Source organism: Varanus komodoensis, unplaced genomic scaffold (assembly GCF_004798865.1).
Source record: "Varanus komodoensis strain SLA01 unplaced genomic scaffold, ASM479886v1 scaffold1, whole genome shotgun sequence".
Classification (NCBI taxonomy): Eukaryota; Metazoa; Chordata; class Lepidosauria; order Squamata; family Varanidae; genus Varanus; species Varanus komodoensis.
This window is the reverse complement of record NW_025335268.1, coordinates 76,757,463-76,778,296: the sequence shown is the minus strand read 5'-3', so window position 1 is coordinate 76,778,296 and position 20,834 is coordinate 76,757,463. Positions and strand designations below refer to the sequence as shown.

The window sequence follows — 20,834 nt, the reverse complement described above, 5'->3', positions numbered from 1 at the left end:
GCTCTTTTGTAGCACTTTTTTTCACCTTTGTCCTCAGGTAGGGAGCAGGACTTGTGGGCAGGAAATCTTTGAGTTGTCCTCCATTCATCATGTCCCATGACCGGGGTGGTTGGTTAGCCATTATAATTTTGAAGGAAGGCTTTCTCATGTCCACCCACACAGTTGTGCAGTTAAAACATTAAAACGTTTATTTTAAAGCCTGCATTCATGCAGAACTGTTTCGGAATGCATACATTTCCTAGACATAAAGAAGCAACCAACACCAGCTCCTATTTTTTCCTGCAGTTGCAGCCACATAAAGTGAGTTTTGCTTATAGGGTGGACATAAAGGATAACGGATATATGACCCTCCACATTCTTTCAACTTTTCCTACAATTAGAAAACTGTGCATTGGTATATGAGGTTTGTTTACATTATACACACAGTGGATACTGCACTATATCCATTAACGTGTGCCCACCTAGCAAAAAATGTGCCGCACCAGCACTTCAGAAATGAGAGCAGCAGAAGTGCCGGTTCTATTTGGCTGCAGTTTGAAATGGAATAAAAGTAGATGAATTCCCCAAGTGCCCCCGGCCCCGCACTCAGCATGTGAAGGTAGCGCAATACACAGAACTTATGATTAAGACACAGATGTTCTTTATTTCTTTTAGCTTCTCTTAAGCCTAAAGGTGATCATATGCTGAATTCCTATTCAGAACCTTTATCAGTAAGTCAACAGGCAAGGGACTTCAGTAGGACTGAGGTAAGAAAAACTACATCTTCTAAGATTAAAAGGTTACATAGCCCCTTGTCCTTATTGCACCAGGCAAAATATATCAATAGTGCCTGAATTTTGCAAGTGAAGGTGGGTCCTGAAATTGCTGTGGGATCAGTTTGGAGACTCTGTCCTACATGAGGCTAATTTAGCAGCTGAATTGCAAACAATCCAGATTTCACAGGTATCTTTAGCACTTGTGTCTTGCCCTGTGTGCATCAATAGAAATGTATAAAAAGTATAAAAAGAACTTCTGGTGCCTCTTCCCCTCCACAATTAAAGGCAACTGTCAAGTGCCTCTGGATGTTAATGTATAGTACTACATTACATGACACGAGAGTAATTGTAAGATTCTTTGGTTAAAAGCTCAAGATTTCTAGAGGGCAGCCAGAGCTATTTGAGTGCTAGTGTTTCTGCAACTATCAACTGGAAAAGTACAGGCTAAGGAAAGAGCTTCAGCTTGAACACTTCCTCTGACAGGATGCATAGGTTGGGTGTCCTTATAGGTGGAGGTGCTAGACTTATATAAACATTGTCTGCCTGGTAGGAGAGCAGAGAGTACTTGGTTGCGTATGAGGCCAGAACATTAAGTTGGGAGACTGTGTGAGTTTACAAAAGTATGCATGAGAATTGGGAGACTGCATTTTCATGAGACACTGGGGTACTTTACGTGAGAACAGAACCTTGGGCCAGGTATGAGCTGAAGTGTGTTTCCTTAAGATACTCAGTCATAAACATTTCTCCTCCTGCCCCTCTTTCTAGAAACATTTTTTTCATTCCAAGCTACAATAAGTATAAAACTTGGGGGTGTTGGATATCTTGTTTCAGTGATAGATTCATCCAAAATTCTGATCTCAATTCCTGGATGATAAAGCCTATTCATTATTTCTGAACAAACATGCCAAAATTCATTTAAAATTGACCAAGAATTATTTCATTTCTACCTGAATTAATATTTAGATATTGAAATTTAGAATAGCCTCTTACATACTGGTATGCTTTTTTATCACAAACTTTTTTTCTCTCATGGTGAAATTATCAGCTTGAAACGGTCTGTGAGGATCCAAACAACTCAGCACCATTGATTCTCTTTGAGGCAACTTCCATTGAGCCAGTTGGTGACCATTTGTTTATTTACTATTTATTGTATTATTCATTGTATAGAAGTGTACTTTTATGCCCTTCTGTATCAGTAATGTATCACAATTGATATTCAATGGAAATTGTAAAAGAAAAGGAGCATTGCAGACTTTCCTAGTAAACAGTGATGAGACTCAAACGAACTAAATATTTTGTTTGGATACTTGGCTGATAGTATACGAGTTAAGCTGATCTGAATTCATTGTCATAGAAAACCAAACTCGGGCACTGTTCACAACTTCGTGAATGTTGACAAAAATGTAAGCTGACCAAAGAAGACTGTTTGTATGTCCACTGGACAGGACACTGCACTCAGTTTTTTTATTGTAGTCTAACATTTTATTGCTCTGGCAGTGAACAACTGCCAGTTAATGCTGAAATTTTGAATACACTTACTTGGAAGAATCCCCATTGGATACTTTTGAACTAAGATGCATTTAATTGTACTGAATGTCACATTGGGAAATAGTTCTGCAGCTGTTTGACTTCCCAAATTCAGCCCCCTCTGTTATATAAAAGTTAATTCATCTTCAAAGCTAGATGATTTGTGTAATCTGGAAATTTGTCTCTGATGGCATTCTCATCCAGTGGTTTCTCCAGACAATCATTTTCTTTCGGTCTGTAACCTGTCAAATGACTTGACTTGTGTGTTTTCCTCTCTCCTCTTTCTTTCATTTTTAATCTTCACAAACTATTCTTGTCTTTAAAAGGAGACTTCGCTTGACGAGATGCCTGATAAAGCGGCCCTGGCACAGGACACAATTAATGATGACAAACAAGGTACAATTCCAAACCGCTGTCTCTTAATTAATTAGGTTTTAGGTGGTAATAGATATACTATGCAATTCCTGTTGCTCAGGAAAATCAATGTTGTCTGAATCAAGAGCATCACTCTTCAGTAGGAAAAACATATGAGAAGGTTTTTCTATAGAGACACGGATTAAGAAAAACAAACCATAAGCCATTTCAAATGTATTTCATTGTTATAGTTCAGATTCCTCTTTTAAAAGTGTTTTGTTTGTAAGAGAGAACCTATTTGCATTTCCTGATGTCAGCATCAGCGTCTAGAGGAGAGCTAACATGTTACATTAGTGAACACATTTGTTCTAAACGAGCATCTTAACATCAATACCACTTAACATCAATGCAAGAGCAGCATGGAGAGATTTGGAGAACCATGCCTGCTGGTTCTCGCCAGCAAATGCCTTCCACTGACCCTTTTCTACACAGCTGGGCTGGTTTCTGTGCATGGGGAGGGTGCTTGTGTGAAGGAATTAGAATTTTCCTGTTACTTCTTCCCTGCAAATGCCTTCCATCTTTCTGTTAACATTAATTATCTTTTATTTTATTTTACTTGAAGAATGTTCTGGAAGTATATGTATAAAACAATAAGTTAATCAGCATTGCCAGCAAACATGTGCTTTGGAGCATTGTATTTCTGGACAGCTGATGTAGTGTGGTGGTTAAATAGTCAGAATGGGAGATCCAGGCTCTTGTCACCACTTGGACATGAAGTTCACTGGGTGACTTTGACTTTGAGGCAGTCACTCAAGCTCAGTCTAACCTACCTCACAGAGTTATTGTAAGGATAAAATGGAGCTATGTAAGCCATATTGGGTTCCTGATGAGAGGAAAAAGATGGGATAAAAACATAATGTAATAATTATAGCAATAATATTTTTGTAATGTGCAGTGCAGCCCTTTATACAGTACAAGGATCAGACTCTTGAAGCCTCAATAAAACACATTGAAAGGAGTTTCTAACTTTAACTTACCTGTGTGGAAGACAGTCTTCCATTAATGCTTCTGATATTTCTAGGGCAACTCATATATTTTATTATGATGGCTTTAGCCTTGCATGTGTCTTTTATTGTTCTTTAATTTGCAGTGCGGTTACCAACTTGGGGTATTTTTACTCAAGGTCAGCATAAATTTATCTTAAATCATGTGAACAAGCACTGACAGCACAGGTGCTAATTCTGTGGGAAAAACCCATGGAGTTTACTTTTAGCTCACATGAGAGCTGTTTAAGAAAATGAGGTTTCCATTCCATGCCGCTTTTGTCCCTGGCTAGGGACTTCAGAGTACAAAAGAGGCATGCTCCATGTTAAGGAATAGACAAACAGATATGTAAAATTCAGCATGTGTCTCTTGGAAGCAGCAGACCTTTCCTTTATTCTAAAAGAAGGAAAAATTATTTTCTGGGCTGTGTCCACATGCCTAATTTTGCAAAAATAGTTTAAATGAATGCTGTATCTGTGTTTGAAATAAACATGTTGACACATGGTTGCTTACATCAGATCTAGAAAGTTCTTTTCCTGGATAATGTGGTATATCATCATTGGTGGACACATATTTGTTTATTCTGCTAGACACATACCCATGAAAAGATAAGTTAATTTTTTTTCTTTAAAATTGCTCTAACCTTGAGTAAATTCTCCCCAAAATATTCCAAGGCAGGTGAACATAGTGATGGTTGGAGGAAGCGGGACTAGAAATTTACTAATATAAAGTTCTTCTTCACAAATGCAATTATTCTTTTCTGTTGCTGTCTTTTCTATTTCAGTTTCAACAATTCTTCAAGTAACAGTATAATAATAAAGAGATGTTTCTGTGGTAGTAGCATATTTCAGCAGACTTGCAGAAGAGACAGAAGTTCAGGTTTTGGGAAAAGAAGGGCTCTTGGGAAAGACTCAGAATTTTATTTCTCACTCTAATGCCTCCAGACATACACTATAATTTGAAAAGAAAACTGTGTTTTTCCAATATTCTGAGAAAGTATTCAAAGGAGATACAAAAACATAGATCTGATCCATCTGACTATTAATGTTAATGCCTGCTGACTTTCTCTCTTGCTTTGAAAATGTTGCATCTTAACTAATATAAGGGCAATCAAATGATGAGAGGGCTATACTTCTAGGGCATTGTGGGGATCAACAAAAGCATGCATGATCTATTTTGAAGCATATTGTCATGGTGGGTTGCTATGATGTTTGAACCTGCCTGAAACTGAGTATATCATATATTCTGAGTTGCATACGATGTGTGCACTGAAACACTGAGCAAGGATAATATTCTTCACTCAATAGTAAATGTTCCAATCAGTTCATATTCCCAGTATGCCATTGCTAGCCCAATGCAATCAAATGGCTCAGATGCTGCCTTTCTTGCATTTTTGATTCAGTCTAACCCATGAAGAGGGGAAAGCATGGGATTGAGGGTGAGGCAGTTCTCATAGGACTCAAAGGGACCTGAGTACTAATCCTGGACTTTCACTGTTTGACTGTAAAGGAGAGTCTTGAAATCCAGATACTAATCCACCAGTCATTACTGTTGCACAATCTATTTACTTCAACGAGCTTCTCACAGAAACCTTATTGGAATAAATTATATAGTTCCAGTGCTTGATGGATTAATCTTAGACATTATGCACATTTAAGAATTAAGTACATGCAGTATCTGGGATACAAGCAATTTACATTCCTGAGAAAATGTCAGATCATGTATAGTTGGCCCTCCACATTCGCAGCAGTTGGGGGTGCAGGACACTGTGAAAGTTGAAAAACCGTGAATATCTCTAGCCCCCTTCCCTATCCAAACTTGCCAGTGCCTCCTCTTTGCAGCAATGAAATGCTGAATTTCCCTCTCCAGATGAGCAGGGCAGAAAGGCATGCTTTGGAGAACCTCCCTCTCTCCCCTTTCACTTAGTTCTTAGATTTCAAGCCAACTTTTGCGCTCTCCTCCTTCACCCACATCAAGAGGTTCTTTAGTTCCTCTTCACTTTCTGCCATTAGAGTGGTATCATCTGCATATCTGAGGTTGTTGATATTTCTCCCAGCAATCTTAATTCCAACTGGTGGTTCATCTAGCCCCGCCTGCACTCTGCATATAAATAGGCAGGGCGACAATATACTGCTTTCTCAATTTTGAACTAATCTGTAGTGTTGCATCTAAAGGTGCTTAAATAAAGTAGTGATAAGGAAATTGGATTGAGCAAAGGCTTCCATTCCTGAAAGGGGGGAGGGGATGATTTTTCCCATCACCCTCCTCCTGCAACTGCCAAATTTTCCAGAAGACCTCCAACATGCCTGCTTCACTACCAACAGAGGATTTGTAGAGGCAGAATGAAACCAAGATTGAGGAATGGTATTCTACTCACAGGACTCTTAATTCAGTTGTATGGGCCTTGAATCCTGCTGAATATTTTATATATATGAAGATTCAAGGGTGAATCTTAATATCCCTTAGTATTTATATATTTTCAGTTCTTTTGGCCCATTAGAAATGCAGCATTAGGGCTTCATACAGGAACATTGAAAAATAATGTTTTGCATATCTATTTGTACACAGGCTGTCTCTCTAAAATGTATCACCTTATATAAGGACATCTACATTATTAATAAGAATGAGAAGCAGTTCTTCATAGGATTTCTGTTTGGAGTTTGCCATAGTTATATAGCCTTTTGTTCTCCGCTGACCTAATATCAAATAACAGTCCACTATTTGTTTTTTATTAAGGTATGAGAGTGAGTGCATCTGCCCAAGCAATACCAAAGGAATTTAAGGCATCTCAGCACTTGGCTGTCAAAGCAGGTATGTAAAATGTCTATATATAATAAAAAAGAACAGTTCTCTGGTAATGTAGAATCTCTGAGTTTACCCACTACTTGTTTGGTTGGTAAAATCCCAGTACTTGATGTGGTCTCAGTAAAGTTGACTGGGATTGGACAAAGTGTTTTTATTCTGGAAGTGACAAATTCAGCAGAAATGGAATGGATCTGCTACTGTGGAAAGATGTAGCATGGGCTGTAAGGGCCTATAACCTCAGTCCAGAAGGAGGATATCCACCCTGTCCTGGATGGGTTGAACTCTCTCACAGGACAGAGAGTGGAGTTTGGGTGTGCTCCTGGACCCAGGATTGGGCCTGGAATACCAGGTGGGGTTTGAGCACCTTTTATGAACTGCAATTGATGCATCAGCTGCGCTCCTACCTGAACGAGCAGCATCTAGCAATGGTGATCCACGCACTGGTAACCTCCCTTTTAGATTACAGCAATGTGTTGTATGTGGGGCTTCCCTTGAAAACGGTTCGGAAACTTCAGTGGGTGCAGAACAGGGCTGGGATGGGCCAATGCAAACACCTAAACCCTCTTTTCTATCGATTACACTGACTGCCAATTGAAGTCTGGGCCTGCTTCAAGGTGCTTATATGAATGTATAAAGCCATAAACAGCTTATAACGAGGATATGTTAAGGAATGCCTCTTCTTTTCTATACCTAACTGGACCCTAAGTTCTTCAACAGAGGTCCTTTTGCAAGAGCCACTTTTAAAGGAAGCAGGGAGGGGCTACAAGGGGAAAGGCCTTTTCGGTAGTGGCTCTGTATTATGGAATCCGCTTCCCAGGGAGGTTCACCTGGTGCCAAGACTTTAAACATTTTGGCATCAGGTCGAATATCTTTTAAGTATCCCATTATTTTAATTGTTGATTAGAGTTGGATTTTTATTTTTATTTTATTATAATGATTGGTTGCAGTGGTTTTATATGTCACTATCTATTCTGTGCTGTATTTGTTTAGATTATTTTGTCTGTATCCTTGTATAGGTTTTTGGTTATTGTTATGCTGTTTTAATGTTTGGCTATTTGTAAACTGTCCCAAGAGCAATGTGCTGAGAGAATGGTACATAATTTTTTTAAATCAGTTTAACTATTATTCAAGTCTGTGTTCCAGCAAGATGCTGAAGAAGAAATAAAAAAAAAATTATGCAAGCACCCAAGAGAAAATAACACACCAAAGAATACATGCTGATAAACATAGGTGACTGGAGCACAAAAGCAGGATAAAAAACTGAATCAAATCTTTTGGAAAATTTGGCCTAGAGGTCAGAAATGAAGCAATAGAATGATTCGTAGAGTTATGTGAAGCCAGCCATCTGTTTAGTACAAATACATACTTCAGGTAACCAATCAGACAACACATAGGCAACACCAGATGGCTAATATAAAAGTCAAATAGACTATATAATTGAAATAAGGAGATGGAGAAACCGTATTCTTGCTGCCAAAGCAAGACCAGAAACAGATTGTGGTAATGGCCATTAATATCAAAAATCAAAGTAAAGCTGAAAAGATCACTAACAGAAGCATAGTGTCAAATACAACTAAAATAACATCCTCGATCAAAGCACCGCATAAAGAACAGATTTGCATTACCCAATGGAATTGGCTGTGAACTAGAAGAACTCTAGATTGAAACCAGAGACATTATTAGGGAAGAATGCAAAAAGGCAATTTCTGTAGTAAAAAGAGAAAAAAGCCTACATCAATGATCAAAGAAACATTCACAATAGCTAAGGACAGACAAGCAAAATAAAAGATAATAGGGTCAGAATCCTGAATACAACTTTTTTTTAGCAACTATCACATAGAAGCAAAAAGAAAAATTATAATAGCTTGTGCAGATAGAAGAATGCAACAAAAGTAGAAAAACAAGAGACTTCTTCTAAAAGAACCAGGGAAATTCAAGCCTAGATTAGGAGTGCTGAAAGACTTACAGGAAAACATCTGACCAGGAGAAATTAAACAAAAGAGGAAAACAATATATGGAAGAACCGAAGATGTAAAAAGATGACTTGAAGAATCCTATGAGGAACAATCTCCAGTATTAGAAACTGAAGTCAAAGATACTCTCAAGGTACTTGGAAGGAATAAAGCACCAGAGTAGATATAGTACCAGTAGAACTATTCCAAGAAGCAGAGAGTGAATCGGTTTAAATCCTAACAAGGTTATGCCAACAGATATGGAAAACAAAGTAACGGTCTACTCCAGTCCCCAAGAAAGGACGTGCTAAGGAATTCAGCAACTATAGTAGTATTGCATTAATTTCCCAAGTAAGCAAATTGATGTTCAAGGTGTTGCAACAAAGAATTTTATCCTCTGGGAAGCAAAAACTCCTTGATGTTCAAGCTGAATTCCAGAAAGAGTCACTCAAGATCATATTGCAAATGTATTTTGGCTACTGGGTTACACCAAAGAATTTCAGAAGAAGTTTAGCCTGTGCTTTATAAACTGCAACAAATCCTTTGACTATGTGATTAATGAGAAGCTCTTGATAGATTTGAAAAATCAGCACTTGATCATCCTGATAAGTAATCTGTATTGTAGAGAAGAAGCTACTGCATATAGAGAAACAGAATAGTTTCCTGTAGCCAGAAGTGTCAGACAAGGATATGTTTTATCTCCCCATCAGTTTCATGTGTATGTATATCATGTCATAAGGAAAGCTGTATTCGTTTGCAATGGAGGAGGAGAAGGTAAACATTGGCAGTAGGTATACCAGTAATTTAAGATATGCAGATGATATATTATTGGCAGAGAGCAGCGGTGAATTGAAATTGATGAAAATGAAAGAAGTGCAAAAGCATGACTGTAGCTGAACATTAAGAAAATGAAAATCACAACACCAGACAGAATGCACAACTACAGTATCAACAATGAAGAAATCCAAATTAGAAGAGGTTTTGCATACCTTGGCTCTAACATAAATTTAAACAGAGACTGCAGCCCGTAGATTAGGAGACAGACGTGGAAGGAGAGCAACAAGGGAACTAGGAAAATGTAATCCTCATCCAGTGTAAGGATTATTGTATGCTTCATCAATCTGTACAGGTGTCAAATTTGGACAATGAAAAATGCTGAGAGGATGAAAATGAATGCATTCAAAACATGGTTCTGGAGGAAAGCTTTATGAATATCCTGTACTGACAAAAAGACTGCCAAGTGAGTCCTAGGTCAAAGTAAGGCAGAGCTTCCTCTTAATTTTAGTGGCCTAGTAATAATGAAGAATATGAACAGATTGGATTTCTAATTACATATGTGTGGGATAATTTAGGGTTTCATGAAGTAAAGGATGCAGTGAATTTGATCAATCATATATTCCACACTTCTGATAACTACAAGCCCACCACTGGAACTGCACATGACTTACACATGTTGTAAGGTGCCCCAAGGCTTCGGCGAATGGGGCGGCATAAAAATGTTTTAATAAATAAATAAATAAATTACTTAAAACAGTCAGGATCAAGCCATTTATTTACCACAAACTCCTTGCAAAATTATATGTATTGATTTTCAGGAGTAAGAATAATGAGAGGGAGACTCAACTTTGTTCATAATTTAGAATATCCAAAAGGCTGTTTTTTAATGTCTTCCATTTGCTTTTGGATAGTTTGTAGTTATGAGTTTGTCCAAGATAATTTAATAGCATTAATAAATAAAAATTTACTACCACTTGTTCAGTTTCTGTGAATTGATTTTTTCTAGCTTGTGCTTGCTTTTTATATAGCTGTCTCATTATGCAGTGGATCTGACTTATTCTGAGTACATTTGCACTATTCTTGATTATCATCAGATTCTTAAGTTTCATAAAAAGTATCTTTCCACATGTAAGAAACTGAATATGTAATTGCATTTTAAACTATGCTGATGTTCTAAATATTCTGTAAACAGTTTCTTTTAAAAAGAAGATTCTATGAGAGCAATATAACTGTCCTAGAGGTCATAGGATATAGGCCCCTATATCTCCCCTTTCAGAGGAAGAGGTCCAAGTCTTGGATCTTACCTCCCAGCCACCATGAAAACCTGGCTTCATCTTAGTTCAGACTGCCTGCCCTCTCCTGAGGCTGGAGAGGCTTGCAAGCTTGAATGCTCCTGCACGTTAAAAACAGAAAACAAGCAAAACAAAGCACAACCATGTTCTAAATGAAAAGCAAGCAGATTGGGGAGAAAAGGTATCTCCTAGCCATGTTCCTGATATGCTAGCTTTTCAGTTTTCAAAATGAGGAACCATTCAAGCAGCCGATAAATCATTAACTTTCTTGTACAACAAAACTGTTTTAAATGTTCAAAAACAGTTTCCTTATGATGACCAATTTGGTATCTCCACTGAGTCAGGATGGCAATTTTATGTGAGAATATATTGGCTACATAGACCAATTCGTATGTTACTGCAGTGGCACAGGATGCCTTCCTCTATGGCTGTGTTACATGTACCAGCAGTGGCTCAGTGCAGAAGTAACGATCTCTTCCTTCTCCTGCTTTCTCTCTCCTTTCTCATGCCTGACTTGGGTGAAGCTTTCCTGCTTTCTCAGTCAATTCCCTTTGATATCCAACTCAGAAAATTTTGCTTGAAGAGCTCCCTTCAAACCAGGATATCCAAAACTAATACATTTAAACAGAACCATAGTTTATCAGACAGGGGAAATAATGCAAGTCCAGTGTTTATTTAAAAATTTTATTACATTTCTCTACTGCTTAATAGTTCTTCTTTATAAACAAATAAGGCCCTCCTAGAGGCTAGTTATTATTTAGTGTGAGAAGGAAGCATGTCAACTACTATTGGGAAAAGAAGTCCAGCATCTAAAGGAAAAAAGATAAACAGACTAACTTAAAGACTAACTTAACGGACTAGCACATTTATTATGCTATCAGCTTTCATTTACCCCACTGAGCATTATGGAGAATTGGAGTTTTGTACATACATATCATGGACATTCAGTTTTGTACATACATATCATTTTGTACATCCATACATATCATGGAGCTAGTTTGGTGGGAGGGAGAAACTGTGAACAGGAGTGCAGAAAGTATTGATGATGACAATCAATAACATGATTGTCACAGTCTTTAAGATAAGATGCCAACATTTTTGGCACATTTGGGAATTTGAAAAGCTGCTGTGGAAACCACCACAAAACAGCTCCCATGGAACATGTGGCTAGTCAATGGAGTCTGGCTAGTAAAATTGAATTAAATTTCTTTCTCTCTGGTGGAAGAGAGAAAGAGCAAGGGCAGAGGCTGGGAGGAAGGGAAAACAGTGAAGCAAAGTGTGCAGGTGGGCAGGGGCGCAAGAGGAATGGCGTGAGAGAGAAAGAAGACAGCCCTAACATGCATTCATTCATTTCAAACATGTGTATCCTGTCCTTCCGACAACAGCTCAAGACAGCTTTCCAAGGGTTAGTTTTCTTAGAACTAACTTTTTGAAGGGGCAAGGAAGCGATATGTTCATGGGCATTGTTAGAAGTCCTCATGAACATTGGGTTGGGGACCCCTTGCTTTAAAGTGCCAGAAGCATCTTGTTTGCTCTTGGTACAATGGACTTCTCTCTGGAAATTGACTGAAGGAGTTACTCCTGAAAATGAAACAAATCTTTTATTTTAAGGTGCAACATCTTGTATTTAGATGCTCAGTCACAGATAATAGATGTTTACAGTTATTTATCTTTATGCTTCACTGGTAATTATAAGGTTCTGTTTTCCTGAAAATGTTTATAACAAGTGATATTTTGCTACAGTTCAGGAATCAAGCACACTCAAAGCAAGACCAAGGTCCAGGTAAGTAAAACAAAGAACAACAAACCTTCCTTTCTCTTTGCCTGTTTTTGTCCACTGTATCCTAACCATTGCTGGTTCCTTTTTTAATCAACTGCAAGTTTTTTTTCCTGCTCTGCTCTGCTTGCTTGGGTATTTTGGGGGGGGGGGTTGTTGTTGTTGTGGAGGGGAGGAATCTTAAGTCTGTCATGCATAATGTGTTCAAGTGAGCATAGCAGCTCCATGTTGTCAGTACTCATTTGACTGCAACCTTGCAAAGGAAAAATGATTGTAGCAACAGGAAAAAATATCCTTGCCCTTTAGTCTTACTTCTTTTATTTAGCCTTTTAAAGTATTTGATTGTTGGCATATACAGAATTTCTGTGCATGTAAATAAAAGTGCACCAGAAGTATTGATTAACCAGATCTAATTCCTGCAGCCCCTGCATTTTTGATGCCTATCTAGCCATGCCCATTTCTAGCCACACTGTGGCTGAGGACAGAGATAGAACCAGCACATGCCCTGGAGCTTGCTTGACACTGAGAGTCACATGTTGGCATGGGGAGTAAGCCTTCCTTTTTAGATACTGTCTTTCACAGCATTCTTCAACTTAGTGCTGATTGGAAAGTGTATCAGTTCTGCCCTTATGACACCAGAAGATGGATTTGTTAGCAGCTAGTCTGTTGTAGCATGTTTTAAGACCTAGGTGGATATAGGTTAACTATATGCATTTCTGTGCATATAACAGGTAGACCCAGTTATTTTGCATGGAATACATTATTGCAGTATTTTTAAATGTTTGCCATTTCTGGAAAAAAAACATATTTTAAAAAATTGGTTTTATTTGTCAGCTCCCAGCTGCTAGAAGTTACACACACTGCCCTTGTTCACATTATCCTATTAACCCACCATGGCATAAATAAGTCACCATGATTTGCAGGCATCTGAGGGCACCCACTCACCTTGTAACTTATCAAATGATGCAGACCTGGTGAGGCTGGATTGTTGGCATGATTAACGCTCCACCTGTGAACAATGGGCTATTTTTAGAGTTGTGGATAGTTGACTAATCACATTAACAACCCACTGGGTTTGCACAACCTGACAGTGTTGATTGATTTGATCATGCAGATGAAGCCACTCTTTGAGCTTGCAGCCTTTCACTTTTCCTTGTTTCACAACTTACTTTGTATGTGATCGCTGGACCTGTCTTCTAGCCTTTCTGTACACACAGTGGTTTTCTAAATATTATGCAGAGATAAGCTGCATGGGTGGTCCATTAGAGTTTAGTTTCCTCATATGGAAGCTGAAGACAGGGAGCCAGAACCACAAATAACTAAGAATGGGTATTTAAACATAATTTTCTTTTTTAAAGGAGCCTTCAGTGCCTTTTTTTTAAAGAAGTCTTGAACTCTAATTCTTTTAAAAGGATAACCCTGCACAGTACTGTGCCCTGGTTTGCATGGCAGTCTCATCACTAGGTAAAGAAGAACACACCCTTATTTTCTTGACATACTGGAATAATCTCATTCTTTTCATCACCACCACAGTAATCCTAATATGAAGCAAGTGCTCTGTGCAGACACCTAATCAATTAGTCAGGAATATAGGGGAAATTATGCAAATTGGGTCTACTTTGTGAAGAGAGCAGTGAGGATGTCATATTTTAATGATTTTTTTCAAATTGAACAAATTTTGCTCCAAATTCCTGCACTTTGTTTATTATAGTCTTTGTAGTATACATAGAAGCACCAGTAATGTTTCTAGTTGTAATTTTGTCTTCTTTCCCCTGAGGTCTTACTCTAGCACATCTATTGAAGATGCAATGAAAAAAGGGGGAGAACCACCAACTCCCCCACCAAGGCCACAGAAATCACATTCCAGAGCATCCTCCTTAGATCTGAATAAAATCTTTCAGCAAAACACACAAGGTAGTACAATCTTTTAAACCTGTCCTCTGCTTCATAATTTTGAATGACAAGAGTTTAAAGGCAAACAGATTTATGATTGGTAATTTGCATAGGTACTTAGCGCTTGTTCACAGATATCTTCACTTCTGGATGGCTGTAGTACAAAATGGAAACTTGAATATGCATGTGAGCTATTATACACCTTATCCTCCAGACAGAACTTCCATAGTGTCAATGGACCTTGGCAGTACTTTCCATTAGTTATTGAACTGCTTTTGAGTGCACTTAATGAGAAAATGAGAGATCAAGTGATGTATCTGCATAACTGAACAGTCCCTTGTTTTCATGTATAATAATACACTGTTGAACAAGATATTCTTCTAAATAGCCAGGAAGTGCTGCTGTGTGCTCGCTTAAATTTTCATTGCTTGAAAAGACATTCATGCCACATTTCAGATGCTGGACTTTGTAGGTCATTCTGGCTTGGCAGGTGTTTCATATAGCCCATGTTTTTGCAGGGTTTATCAAGTACTTTATAGGCTTCAACAGATGACTTTTGGGTTGTGAAGAAATCTGGCTTAAGAGAACATGATTGCAAATCAGCACAGTTGCAGGTCCATGAATAAGAAAGATGAATCCTTTGGCTCAAGAGTAAAGACATGGCTTTTATTTATAAAATAAGCAAGGAGGCAAGACTTTGGCTGCTTATGCAGCAAGCTACGTATTTTATTGTTTTATTTTTTATGGCTTTTTCTGTTTTTGGTATGATGTCACTATTTTCAGTATGATCCAAGTGCTTGGCAGCTGCTTGGATCCCCCTCCAATTAGGCATTTTTCAAAAAAGCTGTCACATTTCAGTAGAAGGGAAAACTGTCACTTAAAAACCAAGATTTCTGTTGAATGAGTTAAGTGCCATTATTTTCAAAGTTGCTGGTGATATTTGCTAGTAAAAATCTTGCAGTTATCTTTGGATTCATTGTATGGTGGTTTTTGCCAGTCATATAAAGCCCAGGGTTTCTTTTTTTGCAGTGTGCTTTACTACTAACAGTTTATTTTTGGAATAACGGCAAAAGCAAAGAAATTGTGATAATGTAGGAATCTCAAGGGTGCACAGCTGAAGATTTTCAGATTGCTTCGATCTACAGTTTCTGTCTAGTGAGCATAACCAGTGGTGAGGGGAGATGGAAACTGTAGGCCAAAACATCTGAATATTTACAGGTTACCCATCCTTTTTCTATCAGAATTATCTGTGCAGAAAAAAGCTGAGAGAAATACAAGCTAAGTAAGAATGAGAGTGTGAACAGTTCTTTAAAAATGCATTTATATCCCTCTCTTTTCCTAGTTAATTCAGCGAAGCACATTAAGCTCTCCAGAATTCTGTGTTGGGCAGAGATAGTAACTTGTCCAAGATCATTTGATCAATTTCATACTTGAGTGGAGATTTAAACCTGTTCCCCATGTTGAAGCTCAGTAGTCTCTCAACTACCTGGAGCAGTGTGAGATTCCCAAGAGAAAAACAGCCTGCATAACCTGGAATTATAATTCAAGTTATGATACATATTGTCATCCACATTTTGTTTAGTGTTAAATATGCCTCCCCCACCCACCATACACACACTCTTAATCCAGATAGCAGCTACTGTTGTCCTCAAAAACAATATAGGTGGCAGAGCAGCTCTTAAACCTTCTGCGGCAACTGTTTGCATCACCCACAGATTTAAAACAGGGTGTTTAACCACAGATGTTTGACAGAAGGAAAGTGCACTGAATTCACGTTCATATATTCATAATCTCTTAAATTTAGAAGACTGACAGATATAACTGAAGCTGTCAAGAGTTGTTTATCTACATATATGCAATCTGTATTTGATCAGTATAGAAAACTGTGACTTGATTTTTGATACATGTAGCCAGTGTATTTAAGAAGTATGAATAGTTGAGCATGCTGCACTGTGACATGGAGATACCATGATGCAGTGAACTAGAAAAGGCTTAATGATTAAATGTATCCATGCACATTTTGTGTTTCTTCATCGCATACAGAAATGAAATATTTTCAAGTCCTCATTCCACCTGGCCAGCCCTGCCCAGCTGCAAACTGTGCAAATGGCCGCTTAATTTCTTAACAGAAGCGTGTGTACGTGTCAGCAATTTGCCTCATGCTGCATCCCTATGCTGTGTGCCTTTTGATCATGCTGTGTTTATTAGTCGGATCAGTAGATTAACTTTTTAAAAGCTGGCAAGTCAAACTAGTCTTTCAAGTTTGAGAACGTTGCATAAAAAGCAATAAAGCTCACCCTCAGAATACTTCAGATATTGCTTAAACTAAAATATTGGCTACAATCCTATTTCAGTTATACATGCTTGCTCGATAACTGAAGTCAGTTGTCATCGGGAAAGAAAATGTGAATACCTGGAGTTTAGGTGATTAGGGCTTGAAACTGTTGTGGTAAAAGGTAAAGAAAGAATCAGATGAATGCTCAGATCTGACCTGGGAATAATGAGAATGAGCTGAAGCCCTTTGCTAGTTGGGTACAGGCTTACTAGTCTGGTTTTCATAGATTAAAAATAGAAGAAATTTAGAGTCCAATAATGTTTACCTTCTTCAGTGCTTAGTATGAAATTGTAGCTGTGATGAAACCACATGGACATACTGATGGCTGTGTGCAAGTGATAAATAAATTCAGGAATTGTCTAGTGGATTCTTTAGATTTACTTAGTTGAATTTCCCTACATTTCTAGATGGTTTATCATGTTCAGCTATGTTCATACTTCAAGCATTACTGAATTTTTGAAAGCAAATTATCCTAGTGTTACTGTAAATACTAATATAACTTTTAAAGTTCCTGGTGGTGTGTCTTATACTAATTTGCTAGTAACTTATAGGCACCAAAGGATTAGGAGGATGGAGAATATAAATTAAGAAGCTTCCCCATATTTGACTTTCCAGACCATCTTGAAGAAGAAAAGTTATGGAGGTTTCTGAGTAGACATATGCCCAGTTTAGACAGAACACCCAACCATGGATTAATGAATTAATCCAAGGTTGGTCAGAAGCAAGTATATTCCCTCATACCTGCTCACTGATTTGCATCCAGTTCATAACATAGCCCTGAATTCAAAGTGGGTTCACTATACTCAATTATGGCCGGTGCCTGGGTTATTTGAAGCATTGTGTGAACCCAAAACTCTGAGTTGTTGTGTGAGAAGCAACCCAAAGTTTTAATTCAACCATCCTACCATTGTTGCCCACTCAGCAACACACAGTTCCAGGTTCAGTTGTCACACTGAACAACCCAAGAACACAGTCCCAGTGGGTTAAATAACCCATATATTATATTTTCATGCAAACTGGATCATTACCTCATCTCTTGTCTGGAAAGTTCTTCCCCTGGAGAAATTTAAACCTTATATTAAATCTAGTAATGGAGCTTATTGGTCTAGGACAAGTAAATTGTTTGCAGAGGAATATGAGCTAGATAATAAACAATTGCAAACAATATATCACGTGTGTAGATTGTAATAAACATATTCCATAATAAATTAATATGTTCATTGTCATTTGGTGGCTTCCTTTCCTACAGTTTTATGTAACTAGAATAAGTTGCAAAGTACATATTCTAAGAAATAAAGATTTATGAGTGATATTTAAAGAATTAAAGCAGGCATTAACTTCTTGTTTTAATTTTATTTATTTATTTATTAAAACATTTCTATGCCGCCCCATTCGCCAAAGCCTCGGGGCGGCTCACAACATTAAGTTAAAATACAAACATTAAGTTAAAATACAAAAAAATAACAATATAAAATAAGTCACCCTGGCCAGATAAAATCAAATAATATTAACAATTAAAATGATGCTTAAATAAAAAGGTCTTCGCCTGGCGCCAAAAAATAAAAACAAACTTGTCTTTAAGTTTGATTAAAATTCTTAATGGTAAAAATGCCTAGTAGGCTTTTTTTGTATCCATAAGTTTCTCGTCACCCCCTTTTATTCTATTAAATCAAGTACTCCTTAAAGTAATAATAATACAATAATAATGGGCTGTGGACTATCATTAAACTTGATGCCAACTATTATAATGGCTCTCTCATACAGTTTTTATTGATAACAGTTAATATTTGTAGTGGAATTGTATTAAAACTGAATAGTTAATTATTTTATGACTAGTGTACCACCTGAACATAATTTTTGGGTTTGCTGATATAAAGTCTGTAACGTTTCTCTTTATTTCTCTTCACTGCCCACTTGGAGACCTTTGTGTCTTGGATACAGCAAGAGGCAAATCTGAGTTATAGCTTTATAGAAAGCTTTAAGTTTTCTAGATATGGGGGTCAGACATTGTTTCTTGATCCCAGAATGCTAGATGTTATCTGATATTTGCAACAGATAAAAGTAATTCATTCAGTTTGCAATCACCATTTTGTAACTGAGCCTATACTGCATACCTGGCTTAATTTTCTGTTGCTTGCCTCATTCTCTTCCTCTTTACCACTTAGCCTGATGAGTTTTTAAAAATAGCACTTTTCTGGCAGTTTGGTCTGTCCTAATGTGAGTTTTTTATTTTTCTGTTAGATTTGAATATTTTGTTAGATCAAAGGGACAGTAAGGCTTCAGGTTGATGCTAGTAACTATCCATTGTTGCTTTCTAGCACCAACTGAAGGTGTGCTGTTCATTCGTGCTTTCCATCTTTGGTGCTACACAGAGATCCTTCGTGTAAAACACTTTGGATTAAAGAAAGGTGGTAAACAGTTATCTTCTATTTTAGGGGATAACTACATTAAAGTACAGAGGCTTTAGAGATACATAAAAATATAATATCGAATTCCAGAGACTGGATTTGCTTTCAGATGTCTACCTGCTATCTGTGGATTACCACACTTGGTTCCTTTCTTGTCTGATTCACTGGTTCTGTATTTTCACTACCTTAAACACATAACATTGCTCACTCCTGTCTGTCATTCAACATGGAAAAGGACGCCAAATAAGCAAAATGAGCAACATTTCCAGTAGTTTCCCTGTAAAAGAGGGTAAATATTTTTGTGTGTTTTCTGTTTATTCTCAGTGACATAAAATCTGAAGGTCATTGCCTTGGTGATCCCTTCCTAGAAAGCATTTTTTCCAGAATACATGTACCCATGCCATTGCTGTCCTTGAAAAGCAAGATCCAACAGTGAGAAGCTTGCATACTCCTGAATTGCCTGCTATATCTCCTATTTTACATTTTTTACACACACAAACAATTGCTGTCTCCCTTTGGAGACAGGATTTTGCTGATTCTCTGTCCTAAGAGCTCTGGATGTGCATACTGCTCACATAAGCACAACTACTTCAAACGGGTCAAATATATTCTGAAACTGCAGGTTTTATGAATATTTCATGAATAGCTTAGTTAGAATTTTAGGTTTCAAGAAAATTGGGTCAAACATGCCCAGTCTGAGTGTTTTGCTTGCTTAAAATCTGAACACCCGGATACATTTTTCAAAGCTGAACAAGATGTACGTATGTATGTAGTTTATGTAGTCTGTTGTGAGCAAAGGAATGTTAACTTGCAGTGTTCTGAACTGGAATATTCTGTGGAAAAGCCCCCACAGCCCAGCTGCGCTTCTGACTTCATAGCTGTTTTTGTTTAGTGATTTTGTTTACCACTTAATGTTAATTCATTTACCATTAGAAGGGAGAAGAATCTACTGCCTTGGACGACTTACCCTGTTTCTAAATTTTCAGTGTTTCACTTGCCAAGTCCTTAACTTATTGTTGTCTTTATACGTTAGTGTTGGGGCTGAAGTGTTCCATCAGGTGTTGCCTCCCCCTTGTGCTTATAGAACTTGGCTGCCTTGAAAGCCTTTACTACCTCTACAGCCTTAGCTGCTAGGTTTATCCAATTAGCTTTACCCAGTTAAGAGGGTTTCAGTTATAAAAATGAAGAATGTGTGTTGCTGAACTACCTGGCTGCACCAGGCTCTAGTGAAAGGAAATCTAGGTCAGTTGAGTCCCTGGGATGGGGAGTTTTATCAGGGGAGTAAACCGTGGTTGGGGATTAAAGAGGACATAGTTGGAGGCTGTCTGGAAATGCAAGCAGCTGAATCACCATGAAGATGACTTACTGTACCATTTTCTAGCTGCAGTCTTTAGAATAAAAAATTGAACTAAATGCTAAACTCTCACAGTGGAGTGAAGTCTGCACCTAATTTTTATAAATTGCAATTAAAGACAGTAGACTGATCCTACTCTGACTTTTGTCTGAAAGCTAAGACTTTTAGATTACCTTTTTGTGCATAATCGATCTTTTCTGAAAATCAGGACTACATTGTGGACAGGTGGTGCTGGGGGACTATGGCTCTGTGCCATGGCAGCTATGCTGTGGAGTTCCGCAGGGGTCCATTTTGTTCCCTTTGCTGTTTAATGTCTACATGAAACCGCTGGGAGAGGTCATCAGGAGGTGTGGGCTGCGGAATCATCAGTACACTGATGATACCCAGCTCTACCTCTTGTTTTCCACCAATCCAGGTGAGGCAGTGGCTGTGCTGAACCAGTGCCTGGCTGAGGTAATGGGCTGGATGAGGGCCAATAAACTGAAGCTCAATCCAGACAAGACGGAGGTCCTTTTGGTGGGTGGCTCGGGCCTCGGGATGGGGGACTTGGGCCTTGTCCTA

At 38.0% G+C, this 20,834-nt stretch overlaps 1 protein-coding gene across 11 annotated transcripts in view; it reads left to right on the top strand.

Annotated features, from left to right (window-relative positions):
* Positions 1 to 20,834, top strand: part of REPS2 (RALBP1 associated Eps domain containing 2) — an 86,306-nt gene that overhangs the window by 43,000 nt on the left and 22,472 nt on the right. For 9 of the 11 annotated variants that reach the window (XR_006414709.1, XR_006414716.1, XM_044429931.1 and 6 more), the window contains 6 exons: positions 655 to 746; positions 1,801 to 1,872; positions 2,609 to 2,678; positions 6,417 to 6,491; positions 12,250 to 12,289; positions 14,061 to 14,197. Coding sequence is in view for 9 of the 11 variants with exons in the window: in XM_044429931.1 (XP_044285866.1) it covers positions 655 to 746; positions 1,801 to 1,872; positions 2,609 to 2,678; positions 6,417 to 6,491; positions 12,250 to 12,289; positions 14,061 to 14,197 (486 nt within the window). In the remaining 2 variants the exon portion in view is untranslated. The remainder of the gene's footprint in view (positions 1 to 654; positions 747 to 1,800; positions 1,873 to 2,608; positions 2,679 to 6,416; positions 6,492 to 12,249; positions 12,290 to 14,060; positions 14,198 to 20,834) is intronic. The other 2 variants (XM_044429948.1, XM_044429911.1) reach the window with 1 other exon arrangement.